At 35.3% G+C, this 17,975-nt stretch overlaps 1 protein-coding gene across 1 annotated transcript in view; it reads right to left on the bottom strand.

Annotated features, from left to right (window-relative positions):
• PCDH15 (protocadherin related 15) overlaps window positions 1-17,975 on the bottom strand; it is a 723,362-nt gene that overhangs the window by 399,956 nt on the left and 305,431 nt on the right. The window contains exon 9 of the mRNA XM_059172504.1: window positions 9,194-9,302. Within this exon, the coding sequence (XP_059028487.1) occupies window positions 9,194-9,302 (109 nt within the window). The remainder of the gene's footprint in view (window positions 1-9,193; window positions 9,303-17,975) is intronic.

The following is a 17,975-nucleotide window of genomic DNA, read 5'->3' as shown; positions in this document are numbered from 1 at the left end:
AAAAAAAAAAAAAAAAAAAAAAAAAAAAAAAAAAAAAAAAACAAGAGGCAGTACCAAAGGCTAGGGACCTAATCAATATAGACATTGGTAATATGTCAGATCTAGAGTTCAGAATGAAGATTCTCAAGGTTCTAGACGGGCTTGAAAAAGGCATGGAAGATATTAGAGAAACACTCTTGGGAGATATAAAAGCCCTTTCTGGAGAAACAAAAGAACTAAAATCTAACCAAGTTGAAATCAAAAAAGGTATTAATGAGGTGCAATAAAAAATAGAGGCTCTCATGGCTAGGATAAATGAGGCAGAAGAAAGAATTAGCGATATAGAAGACCAAATGGCAGAGAATAAAGAAGCTGAGCAAAAGGGGGACAAACAGCTACTGGACTACAAGGGGAGAATTCGAGAGATAAGTGACACCATAAGACAAAACAACATTAGAATTATTGGGATTCTAGAAGAAGAAAAGAGAGAGAGGGGAGCAGAAGGTATACTGGAGAGAATTATTGGAGGGAATTTCCCTAATATGGCAAAGCAAACAAGCATAAAAATCCAGGAGGTACAGAGAACGCCCCTCAAAATCAATAAGAATAGGTCCACACCCTGTCATCTAATAGTAAAATTTACAAGTCTTAGTGACAAAGAGAAAATCCTGAAAGCAGCCTGGGAAAAGAAGTCTGTAACATACAATGGTAAAAATATTAGATTGGCAGCATACTTATCCACAGAGACCTGGCAGGCCAGAAAGAGCTGGCATGATATATTTAGAGCACTTAATGAGAAACACATGCAGCCAAGAATACTATATCCAGCTAGGCTATCATTGAAAATAGGAGGAAAGATAAAAAGCTTCCAGGACAAACAAAAACTGAAAGAATTTGCAAATACCAAACCAGCTCTACAGGAAATATTGAAAGGGGTCCTCTAAGCAAAGAGAGAGCCTAAAAGTAGTTGATCAGAAAGGAGCAGACACAATATACTGTAAGAGTCACCTTACAGGCATTACAATGGCACTAAATTCATATCTCTCAATAGTTATCCTGTATGTTAATGGGGTAAATGCCCCAATCAAAAGACACAGGGTATCAGAATGGATTAAAAAAAGAAAAAAACAAAGCCCATCTATATGTTGCCTACAAGAAACTCATTTTAAACCTGAAGACACCTCCAGATTTAAAGTGAGGGGTCAATGATCATTAATCCATAATGAGATATCACCTCACACCAGCCAGAATGGCTAAAATTAACAAGTCAGGAAATGACAGATGCTGGTGAGGATGTGGAGAAAGGGGAACCCTCCTACACTGTTGGTGGGAATGCAAGCTGGTGCAGCCACTCTGGAAAACAACATGGAGGTTCCTCAAAATGTTGAAAATAGAACTATCCTATGACCCAGCAATAGCACTACTGGGTATTTACCCTAAAGATACAAACGTAGTGATCCAAAGGGGCAGGTGCACCCAAATGTTTATAGCAGCAATGTCTACAATAGCCAAACTATGGAAAGAACCTAGATGTCCATCAACAGATGAATGGATAAAGAAGAAGTGGTATATATACACAATGGAATACTATGCAGCCATCAAAAGAAATGAAATCTTGCCATTTGCAACGATGTGGATGGAACTAGACGGTATCATGCTTAGCAAAGTAAGTCAAGCAGAGAAAGACAACTATCATATGTTCTCCATGATATGAGGAAGTGGAGATGCAACATGGGGGGTTAAGGGGGTAGGAGAAGAATAAATGAAACAAGATGGGATTGGGAGGGAGACAAACCATAAGTGACTCTTAATCTCACAAAACAAACTGGGGGTTGTGGGGGGGCGGGGGGTTGGGAGAAGGGGGGTGAGGTTATGGACATTGGAGAGGGTATGTGCTATGGTGAGTGCTGTGAAGTGTATAAACCTGGCAACTCACAGACCTGTACCCCTGGGGATGAAAATATATTATATGTGTATAAAAAAAAATTAAAAATTAAAAAAAAAATCCATTTAGCTGGTCTCTGTCTTTTAACTGGAGATTTTAAACCACTTATATTTGGAGTAGTTATTTATGGGTAAGGACTTACTATTGCCACTTTATTAGTGTGTTTGCAGTGCAGCCCAGTGAAGGTGAATCAAAATTGCAACTCAGGGCTGACAGTGGGGTCCAGTGAGGGAAGACACACCATGACTTAGGATCCCCAATAACAGGGCACAACAGTGACTATGCCCTGGGGGCAGTCTCACTGCAGTGCCATCTCCAGCTCCAGGGAGGAGACAGAGTAGAGAGCTCTGGGCAGCTCTGTCATCTAGGTTCAGCCCTGGTGAAGACTGTAGGTCCTCCTTAGCAAAGTCTACAAATGCCCATCGTGGTGAGGTTTGCTAGGATTTCTCTGCTCTCCTGGTCCTGCGAGATGGAGTCCCTCCAAGGGGACCCCTCCTGGCACTGAACTGCTCAGACCGGGGGAAGGCATAATGCAGGTAAAATGCTCCCTATGCTTTCCTATGTGGGAATCATCAGTCTGTAAGCTCTGTAGAGTTTCTGCTGTTTCACTTTTGTAGTCTAGAACTTTCGCAGAGCTATTCCCATCAGTCTGTAGTTATTTATTGTTTTGTTATTTTTGTGGGCAAGACAAGAGTTGGGGCCTCCTAGCCCACCATCTTATTGACATAAAATATTATGTCAATAGTATTATTGACATAATAAAAATAGTATTCCTTTCACTTGGTTAGAAATTTTACCATTCCCCTTTAGTTTTGATTCTGTGGTTCTATGGTTTTCCAATTTAACAGAATGTGTTCTAGTTCTTGAAACTTATCAAGATTTTTTTTTTTTTAAGCCTAACACACGATTCTTAAATAAATGTACTTTGGGTTTTTTTAAAACAATTTGAAAAGACTGTGGTATTTTTCTTTTTTTTTTTTTTTCTATTTTAATCCCTGAGTCACTTAATCACTATATGCTTACTGAATTTTTATCAACTTGATCTAAGTTCTAAGAAGGTAGCTTTAAAATCTTTCACTATGATAACTGTTAAATCAAAATCTCCCTGTATTTCTTTCTTTCTATTTTTTCTTTTAAGATTTTGTTTATTTATTTGACAGCGAGAGAGATCACAAGTAGGTAGAGAGACAAGAAGGGTGGGGGGAAGCAGACTCCCTGCTGAGCAGAGAGCCCAATGTGGGGCTTGATCCCAGGACCCTGAGATCATGACTTGAACTGAAGGGGCTTAACCGACTCAGCCACCCAGACACCCCCTCCCTGTATTTCTAATAGTTTTTGCTTTATATAAGTTTCAATGATTTGCCATTAAGTAAATTTACATTTAATCAAGGGTTTGATTTTGTCAGATTTTGCTTCTGCATCTTTTGAAGTAATCATGGGTTTTGTCGATTACTAAGGTATATTACACTGCCTTATTTGTACATAAAACCAACCTTGCATTCATGGGATACATTCCATTTGGGCACAATGCATAATCCTATTTATAAGCTGCTGGATTTGATTTGTTAAGTATTCAAATGAAAAATTCTGCACCTATATTCATAAGGAATATTGTTGCATAACTTTCTATTCTTGTGCTATCTTTGGCTAGTTTTGTTATCAGGGTGATTCTAGCCTCACAGAATGAGTTGGGTAGAATTCCTTGCTCTTTTATTTTTTGGAAGGATAGCTGTTAAATCTTTTTTTTTTTTTTTAACGTTGGTAGAATTCCCTGGTCAAGACTTCTGGTCTTGGGTTTTTCTTTGAGAAGTTTTTTGATATATTATTGTTCTTACTGGTCATAGGTTAGCTCAGAATTTTCTGTCTTCTTGAGTCTGTTTCGATAGCTTGTGTTTTTCTAATAATTTGACCACAGCAGTTTTCTAATTTGTGCATGATTGTAGGTAACATACCCTTATAACATTCTCATGTCTAAAAGGTCAGCAATAAGGTCCCTTCATTCATCCTAGAGTGAGTAAATTGCTTCTTCTCTTTTATATTCTTGAACAACATGGCTCGAGGTTTGTCAGTTTTGTTATTCTTTTCAAAGAATTTAAATTTTAGTTTCACTGATATTCTTCACTGTGCTTTTTATTTTCTATTTCATTAATTTCTACTCTAAACTTCATTATTTCTATCCTTATGAGATCTATTAGTTAGCGCATCCTTTTCCACAGTCTTGAGGAAGTACATTGTTGATAAGATTTTTCTTCTTTATTAAGTTGGCATGCTCAACTATAAATCTCGCTCTGAGTATTTCTTCATCTTCATCCCATAAATTCTGGTGTGACATGTTTTAATTCTTACTTATCTCAAAGTAGTTTTCTTACTCTCTGTGGTTCTTCCTTTGAACCACTGACTATTCAGGAGCATCTGTCTAATTCCACATATATGTGTGTTTCCAAATTTCTGTTGTTAGTGACTTCTGATTTCTTTCCATTGTGGTCAATAGCTTGTATAATTTCAATCATTTTCAATTTAATAACACCTGTTTTGTGGCCTAACTTGTGGTCTACATTGAAGAATATTTCATGTGCCTTTAAGAAAAAGGTGTATTCCATTGTTTTGGGTTTCAGTTATATGAATATCTGTAGGGTATGGTTGGCTTGCAATGCTGTTCAATTCTGTCCTTGCTCCCCTCTGTCTAGCTGTTGAATCCATTACTTATGGTAGGGTTGCAGAGTCTACAACTATCATGCTTGAATGATCTATTTTCCCTGTTCAGGTTTATCAGTTTTTGCTTCATGTACTTTTGGACTCTATTGTTAGGTGCATATATGTTTTTAACTATTATACCTTCTTAATGGATTGACTCTGTTGTTGCTATAAGATGTCCATCATTGTCTCATATAAAAAATATTACTGTATAATCTATTTTTGTCTAACATTAGTAGTATTACTTCAGCTCACTTTTAGTTATCATTTGTGTGGACTGTGTCTTCACAACCTTTTACACCCCAAAGGTTTATGTCTCCCTAACTGAAGTGGGTCTCTTGTAGACAATGTATGGTTAGATCGTTTTCCTTTCTTTTTTATCCATTCTGCTAATCTCTGCCTTTTAATTGGAACATTTTATTAACTTACATTGGTTGTGATTACTAAAAAGGTATGATTACATTTGCCATTTTGCTTTCTGTCTTCTATATTTCCTGACTTTTCTGTTCCTCTATTATTCTATTACTGACTTATTTTGTGTTAAATAATATTTTTCGTATGTACTGTTTAAAGAGCTAAACAGTTACTCTTTGAGTTACTAAATCACTATTGTGATTTAATTTTAGACTTAGATTTCTCTTTGATATTTCTTATAGAGAAGGAATGCTACTGAGAAACTCTCTCATTTTCTTTTTCTGGAAATGTCTTAATTTCTCATTCTTTTTTTGAAGGAAATATTTGTCATATTTAGAATTATTGATGAGCAATTTTTTCTTTTAGTACTTTGAATATGTCATCCTACTGTTTCCTGGCATCCATGGTTCCAGATGATAAATCATAACTTATGGAGAACTAATATCCATGAAAAGTCACCTGTACTTCCAAATTCTTTATTTGTCTGTGTAATTTGGTAATTTGATTGAGATGTGCCTGAATTTCTTTAAGTCTATACTTTTTGAAAATTCACTGAGTTTCTTGGATGTGCAGATTGCTTTCCTGAAATTTAAGATGTTTTTAACCATTATTTATTCATATATTCTTTCAGCCCCTTTCTCTTCTCTCCTGGGACTCCTGTTACGCATATCTTGGTATACAAAATGGTATCCCACAAGTGTCTGAGGCTCTCTTCTTCACTTTCTTCATTCTTATTTTCTTTCTGTTCTCAGATTTGATAATCTCAATTGCTCTCTCGTCAAATTTGCTGATTGTTTCTTCTCCATACTTGAATCTTCTATTAAGCCCTGCTAGTGAATTTTTAATTTACAGTTGTTGTATATTTCAAAAATTTCTATTAGGTTCTTTTTTATAATTTATGTCTCTTTGTTAATATCTAATTGATGAGATAGCATTCCCATATTTTAATGTAATTCTTTGCATATGATTTTCTTTAGTTCTTTGGACATATTTTAAATACCCGATCAAAGGTCCTTGTTGTGTCTCCCCCTGACCTCCACCCAGTTGAAAATCTTTGTAAGCCCAATGTCTGGGCTTCCTCAGAAACAATTTTGTTATTATTTTTTTTTTTTTGCCTTGGGTATCAACCATTCTTCCCTGTTTTTTTTCTATCTCATAATTTTTGTTAAAAACTGGTCACTGCAAATAGTATTATGTGACAACACTGAAAATCAGATTCCTTTCTTCCCCAGGAGCTATGGAGAATATTGCTTGTTTTAGTTGTGCTCATTCATTTTCTCAACTAATTATTTCTGAACTAATACTCCAAAATCTGCATTATTTGTCATGTGATTCCACTGAAATCTATACTAGTTCAGTGGTTAGTTAATAACTGGAAGATATCTTTGAACATATTTAGAAGCAGTAATTCTCCTAGTCTTTTTTGAGGAGGACTTTGTGTATTTTGGGTCACATCTTTAGTCTTCAGTCTTGCTGTTTAGAATTTGACCTTAGCTTTTGCTTTCTGCTTTTCCAGAAACTCAAGGTAACCCAGAGCTGAAAACCCAAGGTATTCTCAGATGTTTTCAAGAATTCACACTACACTGTTCTTATTTTTGCCCTAAGATTCCTAGAAATATGTCAAAACTTTTTACAGACCCTATGTATATCATTTCTGCCTTCTTTTTAAAATTTACTCTTTATTTAGCCTATTGGTTGTCCCAATTGTTATCACTTCAGGCAGCAATAAAGTAAAAACACTTGCCTGTAACTGTTTTTGACAAACTCCTCTCCCATCTTCCCCTCCAGCTCCCAAATAAGGCTTTTTGTGCTGGGTGAAATCTGAGTCAGGTTTTCATGTGGGTTCTTCCAGAGAACCACCAAGTTTTGTTCTGCTTCTTCCAATGACTACCAGGCTACTTTGGAGGGGGGTGGGCAGGTTGTTATTTTTTAGTGTTACTGCTAAACTAAAGAGCAGGCAATGGGAATCAGGCAAGTGAAAAATTCCACTGAGTTAAAAAAAAAAGTTATTACAAAGAGTCATCTGTTTTTCTTGAATAAATGTTCCCTGGGTTGTTTTTAAGCCTTGGTTAATTTAGGAATTAATGACCCAAAATTATGATGTTCCCTTTTTTTTTTAAACCAATTTTTCATTGCTTTTATGGAAGAGCAAATTTTCAGGAGTCTTTACTTGTCTATTTTCAATATCTTTACCTCGGATGGGTCCATAAATTATTAAAACCTTAATCTTACATGTGCTATGATTTTAATTATATTGACTATAACAAACTTAAAGGGCTTCATTAAATATCCAACTCAGTGTTTGTAAAATCATAAGTGCCCAAACAAAAATAATTCAGTTCATCTAAATTTATGTCAGTTTCATTGAAAATTTTAGTTTACCAGAAGATTCTATTTTGTACTTATTAGTTGAGATTTTACTGTCACTTTTTTGCTCTTTAGTACATGTTCCAATTTAAACCTAAATTTCATCTTCCTAATAGTAAAACATGAAAGGAGCATTGGTTGGACTGACTATCAGAGTTTTACTAATTCCCACCAAGGGCCCTTCCCCATTTTGGGATGAAACAATTTCCATTTTAAGGCAGTAGTCAATTTTGAGGCTTTTTTTTTTCAATTATGAATTTTTGATTTTGCTTATAGTTTGAATATCTTTCACTCATTTATTCCTGCTAATCCCACACCTCTCACCCATCCCAGATACAATGGTATCATTTTTCTTGAAGAAAGCAACTGGACACACCATAGGAAACAATGGATTGAGCTTTTCAGGTGGCTGGGGGAATCAATAGGAGAAGAAATGATTCCAGAACTGATGATAGTTACAGTAGGACCTTAAATTTCATCCTTTGGACTTAGTACACGCTGTATCAGCCTTCTGGGTAATTTCTTCCTGGAAACCCTGATCTTTCTGCTGAAATAACTCTAAGCAATTTTCTCAGAAATACTTTGCACTTTCTTTCCATGATCTCATGTCATATGTGGTTCATAGGTTATTTCTAGTGCTTAGAACTAGGTGTTTGAATTTATCTTTGGACATGTTTCTAGCCATAGACTCCACCCCTCCCTAACCTAAAACATTTATCTCTCATCTTTGCATCTATAGTATTTAGCACAGTGACCGACATGGTGTCAACCCTTCTGTTAATGAGAGGAACAATGGCTATTTCTTTTTATCTATGCTAAGGCCCTTACAGACTTAAAAAATGCATGCTTATGTTCATAAGGTCTTTTTAAAAATGTAACAGTCTTATATATGTAACTGGCTTATGACAAGTGTGTAGTTCCAGAGACAACTTTCTTACAGACAACATTTCTAAGTGGGATATAACGTCATATTTGGAAATCTATCTAATGTTTGTAGACTGTTGTATTACTATGCATGTGTGCACATACACAGGCTGAAGGCTTAGGATTAGAAAGGGGTTGAGGGCAATGAATGACTGAATAATCATTCTGAAGCATACTTCAAAAGCAACCTCTTCTTCATGAAGAGATTTATGATCTGTCTCACACGCATCTCTCTCTCTCTAGAGACTATAAACCATGCAAAGCAGCAACACCCGTATTTTAGCAAAAGTAATTTGAGAAGAGTATCATAATAAAATTCTCATCATTTTTGCTTTGGTACAATTACCAGTATATGCACAATGATGAACTAGAATAGCTCCTGTGAAATTTTTCCAGGAAAAATTAGGCAAGGGTATAATATATTGTGTACCCTTGGGTAATCATGGCCTTTCTCCCATATGGTTCCAAAAACCCTTATTTAATTCAGTCATATATTTTCAGAATTACATAATTACATTTAACCTATGGTAAAATACTAGTAGAGCAAACAGTATATATTTTCAATTAATTTTTTTTTCAAATTTTTCTTAGAGAATTCTTTATGAAGTAACACAGAGAAAACTACCAATATGTAGATTATTATTCATTTTTTTTAAAGTGGCTTCACTTCTTCAATTAAAAAAAATTCCATGTTTTCTTCTACACATTTTACTAAAACTAATTCTAAGAGAAAAGCCGTTATTTTTAAATTCATTTTTACATAAAAATAGTAATTTCCAAGGAGATCAACTTTGTTATTAAAGGTGTTTCCTTTGATTTGAGACCGCTTTTTCTACATGATTCAAGAGTGACATGTGAGTAAATACAAACCAACAAGGATGGAGTAGAGGATGCCTGGCCTATCTGATGGTGGCTGGATATTCCGGTCCTGGTCAACAGCTTGGATGGGCGGGGTAACAATGATGGGGTTCAGTTCTTCCTGGAAAAAAATTCAGACAGTTTAGTTCAGCTTTATTATTAATGCCTCATGAAAAACTGACACTCAGGGATTGGGTATTATAGTTTGGACAGCTAGGTAATATCTGAGCTAGTATTACACTCAGGTTTCAGGGATTAGATATTATAGTCTGGACAGCTAGGTAATATCTGAGCTAGTACTCAAAATCAGGTTTCAAGATTTGTAACTTAACATATTAGACAATTTTGAATCTGAAGAAAGAGCAATGTGGCCTCAAGGTCACAGATTAATTATGCACTTAGAGAAAGGTATCAATACAGTTTGACTCTTCCCTAGATATAATTAAATCAGAAAAAATGTGAGGCTATCAAGTATTATTTTTATCTGTGTTTAGACAAGATTTGTAAGAATATTTACATTGTTTTTCTTCCAAGATCGTGTTTCAAAATTTCACATAACTTAATTATATTAAGATAAAATCTTTAAAAAGTGATGCTTTAGTCGAATAACAATCAAAGCCCCATCATTGCAAATTTTATATAGTTAAAATTAATTCCATATCATGCATGTATATACATTTAACTTGTAGTTATCCATAAGAAGATGTTATTTAAAATAGCAATACATTTCTCTAAGTCCTTGTTTCCCAATATGATATTCAGAGGTGGACTTTCTCCTATCATGATAGGCAAATATTTTTCTGTTAAGAACCAGATAATAAATATGTTTAGGTTTTGCAGGACATAAAGTATCTGAGTCAGCTTTTCAACTCTGCCACTGTTAACACAAAAACAAGAAATGGGCATGACTATATTGCAATAAAACTTTATTTACAAAAACAAATGGTGAATAGGATGTGATTTGTTAACCCCTGTACTAAATTATAAGTTATAATTTATAACAGGTATGCTGAAAAAACAAATATGCACTCCACACAGATAAGTTTGTGATGCATAGTATTAAATAACTTTTCAAAAAGCTAATCTACTCTACTGCAGGTCTTTTCAGAGACTTATGTGCTAATTTGCATAATGACTGTCCAAGAAAGGGGTTTATTTGCACATTTTCTAGAATCACCCATTTACATCTTAAACTCTTACACTCCCTTAGAACACAGCTTGAGAAATACTGCTTTAAGTCTCTACAATGCTCAGACCAAATATAATAATAATTCTATTTTTTAAAAGATGTTATTTATTTGAGAGAGAGAGACACAGTGAGAGAGGGAACACAAGCTACGGGAGTGGGAAAGGAAGTAGCAGGCCTACCCCTGAGCAGGGAACCTGATGCGGGGCTCGATCCCCAGGATCCTGGGATCATGACCTGAGCTGAAGGAAGATTTTTAACGACCGAGCCACCCAGATGCCCCTATAATAGTAATTCTAAAGGGAAATAATGTCTATTTAAATATATAACTTCACATTCTAAGGAATCACTGCAATGTTACTTTAATTCTTCTCAAATGATAGAACCTTGACACATATCATGTACTTTCAAAGAAAAATCAGTAATTTCTAATCTCAGCAGAAATGCACAGTGGTGCCATGCTAAAAAGGCAATGGTATTAAACTGTACTGTCTGATACTTAATTTTGATTAGTTATTATGTTAAGTGATGTTAAGCATAGCTATAGTACTAAAATATATTAAATTATTGAAGTTGCAATAATTAAAAATAATCACTGACCAATAATATGGAGTTCACATACATCTGAGGGACTCTGCCCAGTTCATTATCTCTCTTGGGCTCTCAGTAGTCTAAACATTATTAATATTTTCCTAAAACAGAGAGCTCCTGGTAGGGATAACTTTCTAATACGCTATTCACTTGCTGAAACGTGGATTTAGCACCATGAAAATATCAAGTCAGTATCAAAATTATGCTATTAAATCCAGATGACTACTATTTTGTTGTTGTTGCTGCTGTTTTCACAGAGTACAACACATTACAACAGAATACTTTTCTTAGACTCTTCCCCTTGCTCCCTGTTTCTGTCCCTCTTTTTCTGTTTTATGCTTTCTCTCCTCCCCCCTCCCCTCCCCTCTCTCTCTCTCTCACTCACACAGACACACACACCCCTTCCCAATTTCCATTTTACTTCCTCTGTAATCCTGGATTTCTCTCGGAACTGATAAAAATCCAAAGCTCTTCAAAGTATGTTATGTTTGAATGCAGGAGTTAAGGGCTGACAGCTCATCCCAGACATTTTTTCAAAGGAATCTGAGCGTTAAAGTCTCCGTAGAGCTAAGCTACTTCAATCTGGTTCAACTAGCAAATCTGTGGTAGCTTTTCCCAAAGTACAGGTCGATTCAGACCTTGCGAAGCCATTTCCAACCTCAGAATTTTTTTTGCAATCCATTCCTCCTTCCCATGCTCAGGGAAATATACGAAGGGACCCTCAGTTTCTGTTGTTGGAAATAACTTACTCAGAATTAACAAAAATTGAGTCTGAGCTCTTCTGGGAGAGGGTCCCAGCTGATCACCTTTACTCCACTGTTTCTGTGGAGCTGCTAAATGCCCACGCCTACGTGGTTTTAGTTTTGGTAACAAGTTATATAGTTTAAAATCCTCTCCTGTACAATCTAAAGTTGTTAGGATGAGCAATGGGGTTTTAGTCATATAATTTAAAATTATGTGAACAATAGATAAAACTAAACATAACATGGTAAACAAAACCCAGAGGGAGGGAGAGGTGCTAATAGCATTGCTCATCTTTCATAGTCGGTTATTAATAAATACATGGTGAGAACTGAAGAAATAAAAGGAAGCAAGTGTGCTATTTAGAATCAGAAGATTTAAAAATGCAAATACCAAAGTGTCCACGACTCAGGAGACTGGATCTAGAAGTGAAGGTAGGAGCGACGAAAGGTATTTATTTAAAAGCCATGTAGTCCCATTTCACTATGTAGTTACCATACCCTGAACTTACTTTTAATATTACAAATACATAAATTGTACTAGTGAGAATAAAATCAACCCTCTGGGTGAAGTCTTCAATAAGTCTCTGGAAATTTGGGAGGACCATAGCTATCTTGAATAACTCGTTAGGACTGACTTGTCTCACGCTATAAAGACTAGCAACTTACCTTAAGAAAAACTGCTCTCCTTTTTTGTTAAAGATTTATTTATTCATTTTAGAGAGAAGCTCCACACAGGACTCAATCTCCCAAACTTGAGATCATGACCTGAGCTGAAATCAAGAGTCCGAGGATCATCCAGGTGCCCCAGAAAAACTATTTTTCTTATGCTACCATTAATGAGGTTTTTTTTTTTTTAAGAAAATTTGGGTTTAAAGGCGAAGAATGAATTCTCAGATATAATTTCTGAGATTATCTCCCACGTACATAGGGGTCTCTGAATCTTGAGAGTTTTTAACATGAGCAACAAGTAACATTAAAGGATACTGTGTTTTGTTTAGAATGACACTGTTAAAATATTTAATATAATTTCTCATAAAGATAAGTAACATTTAAACCAGAGTAGGAAAATTATATATGCACTCATTTGAAGAAACAACATAAGAACATGCATCATTTTTTTAACTTTTCTATCATCAAAAATCTCTATATTAGATGCAGCCAAGCACTGGAAGGGCATACAGATAAGCAAGAAAATCCTAGAGGGACACAATTCCTTATAATAAGCAAGAGTTTTTTGGAAAAAGCAAGAAGTTTATGGAAAAAAAAAATGTAGGGACTCCTGGGTGGCTCAGTCAGTGAAGCATCTGCCTTTGGCTTAAGTCATAATCCCAGGGTCCTGGGATCGAGCCCAGCATCTGGCTCCCTGCTCAGCAAGGAGTCTGCTTCTCCCTCTGCCTCTTAGGCCTTCCCTGTCTTCTCTCTTTCTCTTTCAAATAAATAAACAAATAAAATCTTAAAAAAAAAAAAGAAAAAAAGAAAAAAAAACAAGCATGTAATCATTTACAAGGTTTGGCAAACATTATATACTCATTTAATACGTTCTTGTCACTTTGTATTCTACTGAATTACAGTAGAATAACCTGGTAAGAGATCGGTACTCTCAGGTGGACTCTGAGGAAACAGCCCAGTGGTAGCTACTGTGAGAACAACCTTCACGGGTCTTGTGAAAAGGCGAGCACCTATGAGATACGTTTCCTTTAAAGAAACATTCTCTTCAAGTAGATAGTAACTACTGCTCCTTATTTCTCCTGTCCCTTTATTTATCTTAGCTTCTAATTTTACTGTTGGATTCAGAAGAATTATGCTCAAGAAATTAGAAATTCACCCATGGCTTGAATATGCTTGGGCATCCTTAAGGAGAGTATTAAGAGGATCCTCTATGCTGGCATAATTATTGGAATCACTTTTCACTGGAAACTCTGTTGGCCAATCTGCGCAAACACAACCCACAGCCTAGTGCGAACAGTATGCAACATAGTTGATTCATCAAGATGAATTCCTGGAGTCACATTAAAAAGGCACCTAAACACCTTGTCCCTAAAGCAGGTCTGCCTTCTCTCAGTCTTATTTGCCTTTGAGAAGTCCTGTCTCCAGAATTCTATTCCTGCTAATGGATGCATTTTACAAGTGAACAGAAGAGCAGGCTTGCATTCCCGTGCTCCTTGAATTAGCCCTTAAATTTCCTGACATATTTAGTAATGGTGATTCACCCCTAAATGATTTAGGTCTACATAGCGAGATTCATGTCATAAGGATAATCATAGAATCTATCAAACAGTAACAAAAAGATTATCTACAGTAGAATGTTCTCTGATTCTATAATTTTAAGACCCAAGATTATTGTGCTAGAGACACATGCTTCATGATCATTTGCTGGAGAGGCGCCTTGTCTTTTCAATAGAACTAAGACCATGTTTTCATGTTCAACTCTTGAATTCTTTTGAGAAAGAATTAGAGGTAATTAGAGGGTTGGGGTCAGTGAGGACTACTTATTCCTTCTATGTGTTTCAGTCCCAATTCTGCTGTATGTCTATGTGTAGATATATCTGTATCTATTTACATAGATAATAAGTAAAAATGTATTCACAAGCAATCACAAAAGAAGATTAAGGAAACTGATCTGTAGATTTAAGGAAGCCCCAACTCTTTTTTTCTTTTAGGTGTTCAAACTATAACCTTGCATAAAAAGTACATTCAAGGGAAGAGATTTCGGTGGTAGAATGCTTTCATCATTTTAACCAGCATCAAACAAAGAAAAGTCATGGTCTACAGGACTGTGAGATCCATTCTATCTCATCCCAAAAGTTCAAAGCACCCATAATTCTCTTGGTTCCTAAATCTGTTTCCTGGGCAGGTAGACTGCCTTTGAACAATTTTAGCCAATTCTTATATCTTAAATAGTTTTCATTTCACCAATGAAAACTAATCAGTATCATTTATCATACAAGCCAACGGGGTAGTGAGTTTTGAAAATAAAAACTTATATTTGACATTTAGTAACTTGATTAGTAAGGCTTTTGGCCTCAGTGAAGATAGAGGTAGAATTTAAAGCACTCTTTAAATTCTAAATTTTCTTTAAAAAGTTTTAAATATTCTTCAACTCAGCATTAGAGTGATAGCTTCATATGAGTAACAGACACATAATATTACACTGAACCCATGATAGTATTTTAAATTAAATGAGAACATCATAATAGTCTCCAAGAATGGTCAATAGAAAGGCTTGCCCTGTTACAGTGGAAAACCCTGGAGAGGGCACAGTAAGAAACAATCTTCTAAGGGTAAACTGAGCTCAAAATACCACATGTGTCTCTAACATAAGAGTCAAGCTTGTATATATTTTTTAATTATTATAATTCTTAATTTGGACTTTCAAATGGTCACCCTTCTATTTATAGAATACTAGACTCATCATTGTTTAGCTATGTGGTCTATATATATATTTCTTTAAGATTTTATTTATTTATTTGACAGAGAGAGATACAGTGAGAGAGGGAATAGAAGCAGGGAGAGCGGGAGAGGGAGAAGCAGTCTTCCTGCGGAGCAGGGAGACCACTGCGGGGCTTGATTCCAGGACCCTAGGATCATGACTTGAGCCGAAGGCAGACGCTTAATGACTGAGCCACCCAGGCGGCCCTATGTGGTCTATATTTTAATCAAATAATAATCTTACAGTATTAAGAAAGCAGATAATTATGTTAGAATAATAAAAACCTCACCATCACCTATAAATATATGCAAGCAGTGATAATTAAGTGATTTAAAATGTTAGCAAGCTATATAATATCTAATTATTGAATGTTATTCTTAAATTCCTTTCATTAATTTTATGTGTTCTTTACACTTAAATACTTCCTTTTTTATATCCTTAAGAAATTTTTAACACCAAATTTGTATTTCAAATCTATTACACACCTCCTTTAATGAAAGAATAGGGTTTAGAGTTTATGAAAGAAAATGTAGTGGACATTGTTATCTCATATACGGTAAATGTGTTATTTTCCTGCAAGCTTTTGAAAATATTTAGCCAAATTGTTGTTTGTTTCTATACATTAACTGACACAGAAAGGAAGAATGGCTGTGTTCATGCATACTCTCATATAAACACATACACACTTAACACACTCCCTTAAGATGCCGAACCACCATTTCTGCTTTTTCTTTGATTAGTTTTGCTTTTTTCAAGTGGCAGAAATACTGGATTGCTTGAAAAAAAAAAGTGTAAGATTTATATATAAGTATATATTTACATATAAGTATAGAAAATATATTTTAAAATGTTCTATTCTCTGTGAACACTAAACAAAACAAAACAGTATTAAGGTGGGTGACGTGGGCTAAACCAAGTAAGTTGAACTTCCTTCCTATGGGATCACAGAAGACACACAGTAGAACATTCACATATGCCTTTGAACCTTATATACTAAAACATCTATGATGTCTGATTCTTTTCAGTCTTCCAGTTTTGATAATAATCATCTCTAGAATAGAAGAGCCGAGAGCCCACATGAAATATTCTGACCGTCATGAACCACGAAGAGCATCAGCTTCTCCTGATCACTGAAACTTTACATCACACATTAAAGGAAACAAGCAAAACTACTGCAAAACAGATACTTTGTTGTATCATTTTCATGAGCACACCAGGCCTGCTTCATGTCAGACTCTTTCTTATTCTGATGTGTCTCTGAAAAATTGTTTGAGATATATTTTTATATTTTACATATTACAAAACATTTTACATATTTTTACGTAATATACCCTGATGGCATGCTGTGTTGAACATGTGCATTTGAACATAATTCCAATTGCATATTTTACTAATATTTGATTTTTTAACTAATACTCCCCTTCTTCTCAAAACATTTCTTTGAATCTTTGCCTTTTAAAATCATTTCTTTGCTTAGACTTAAGAAATGTAGTTTGAGCTATTTATTTTACAAAAATTATGAAATACATGCTCAGACATGTGTTTATAAGGATTATTTGTTACAACCTACAACTTGCCTTTTAAGAATATACTTTATATGGAAGTACTATATATAACAGACTTTTATAAATCATAAATTCATAGCATGATGAATTATCACAGTTACATTTAATTCTAAATGCTACTGACAAGAAGAAATAGAATACTGCCCATGTATCAGAAGCCCTATATTATCTATTTTCTATGAATTGCTACTGTCCCTTTCATCCTAAAGATAACCTGCCTTCTAATATCATAAATAGTATTTTTTAATTAAAAAAAATTATTTGTCTTAAGGTGTTATAAATAGAATTATATCATGTGGTGTGACTACTAACTTTCTTCATTTATTAGGTCTTACATGATATGCATGCGTACAAGAGTTAGGACCATAAAGTGTCGTTTCCACATACTCATTTCAATGGAAGTACTGTGTTCCATGAGAGAGACATAGACAACTTTCTCTCCTCTTCACACTGGTGATGGCGTTTGGGTTGTTTCTAGCACATGCTTGACAAAGAGTGCCGTGCCCTTCTACATGTCTTCTTACACATGAATATATTTGGATTAAATATGAGAATCCAATTGCTGGACCTGCATGTGTTCTGACGAGCTAGGTCCCTGCCACACAGTTTTCTAAGCTAATCCTATTACAGTCTTTACTGAGTGCTCCCTAGCTTTGCAGACAGTTGATAATTCCAGTTGTTTTAAGACTTAACCATTCTGGTAAGTCTGTACTGTTATCTCAGAGTGATTTGAACTCTTTTACAATGTATGACATTTGTGAGGTGTTGGTTCATGTCTTTTGTGCATTTTTCTATCTTTTTCTCACTGGCTCATTAGAGCTCTTTATATATTACAGTGTTAAGTCTTTGGTCAGCTTACTGTTTGGTAGACATTATATCCCAACTCTGTTGCTTACACTTAGACCCTATTAATGTTGTTATGTTGAAGGAAAGTTCCTAATTTTAATATAGTCCCATTTATCCCTTTCTCTTTTCATTTATACTTGGCTCTTTTTGGGGACGCCTGGGTGGCTCAGTTGGTTAAGCGGCTGCCTTCAGTTCAGGTCATGATCCCAACGTCCTGGGATCGAGTCCCACGTCAGGCTCCTTGCTCAGCGGGGAGCCTGCTTCTCCCTCTGCCTCTGCCTGCCATTCTGTCTGCCTGTGCTCGCTCGCTCTCTCTCTCTCTCTCTGATAAATAAATATACTTGGCTCTTTCCTCTACCTGTACAGTACTTTGACCCGAGGTATAGTGGATAATTTTCTTTATGTATTTCTATACAGAGAATACTGTACTCTT

This window comes from Mustela lutreola, chromosome 4, assembly GCF_030435805.1.
Source record: "Mustela lutreola isolate mMusLut2 chromosome 4, mMusLut2.pri, whole genome shotgun sequence".
NCBI classification, from domain to species: Eukaryota; Metazoa; Chordata; class Mammalia; order Carnivora; family Mustelidae; genus Mustela; species Mustela lutreola.
The sequence above is the reverse complement of the archived record's forward strand: the minus strand, read 5'-3'. Positions and strand labels throughout refer to the sequence as shown.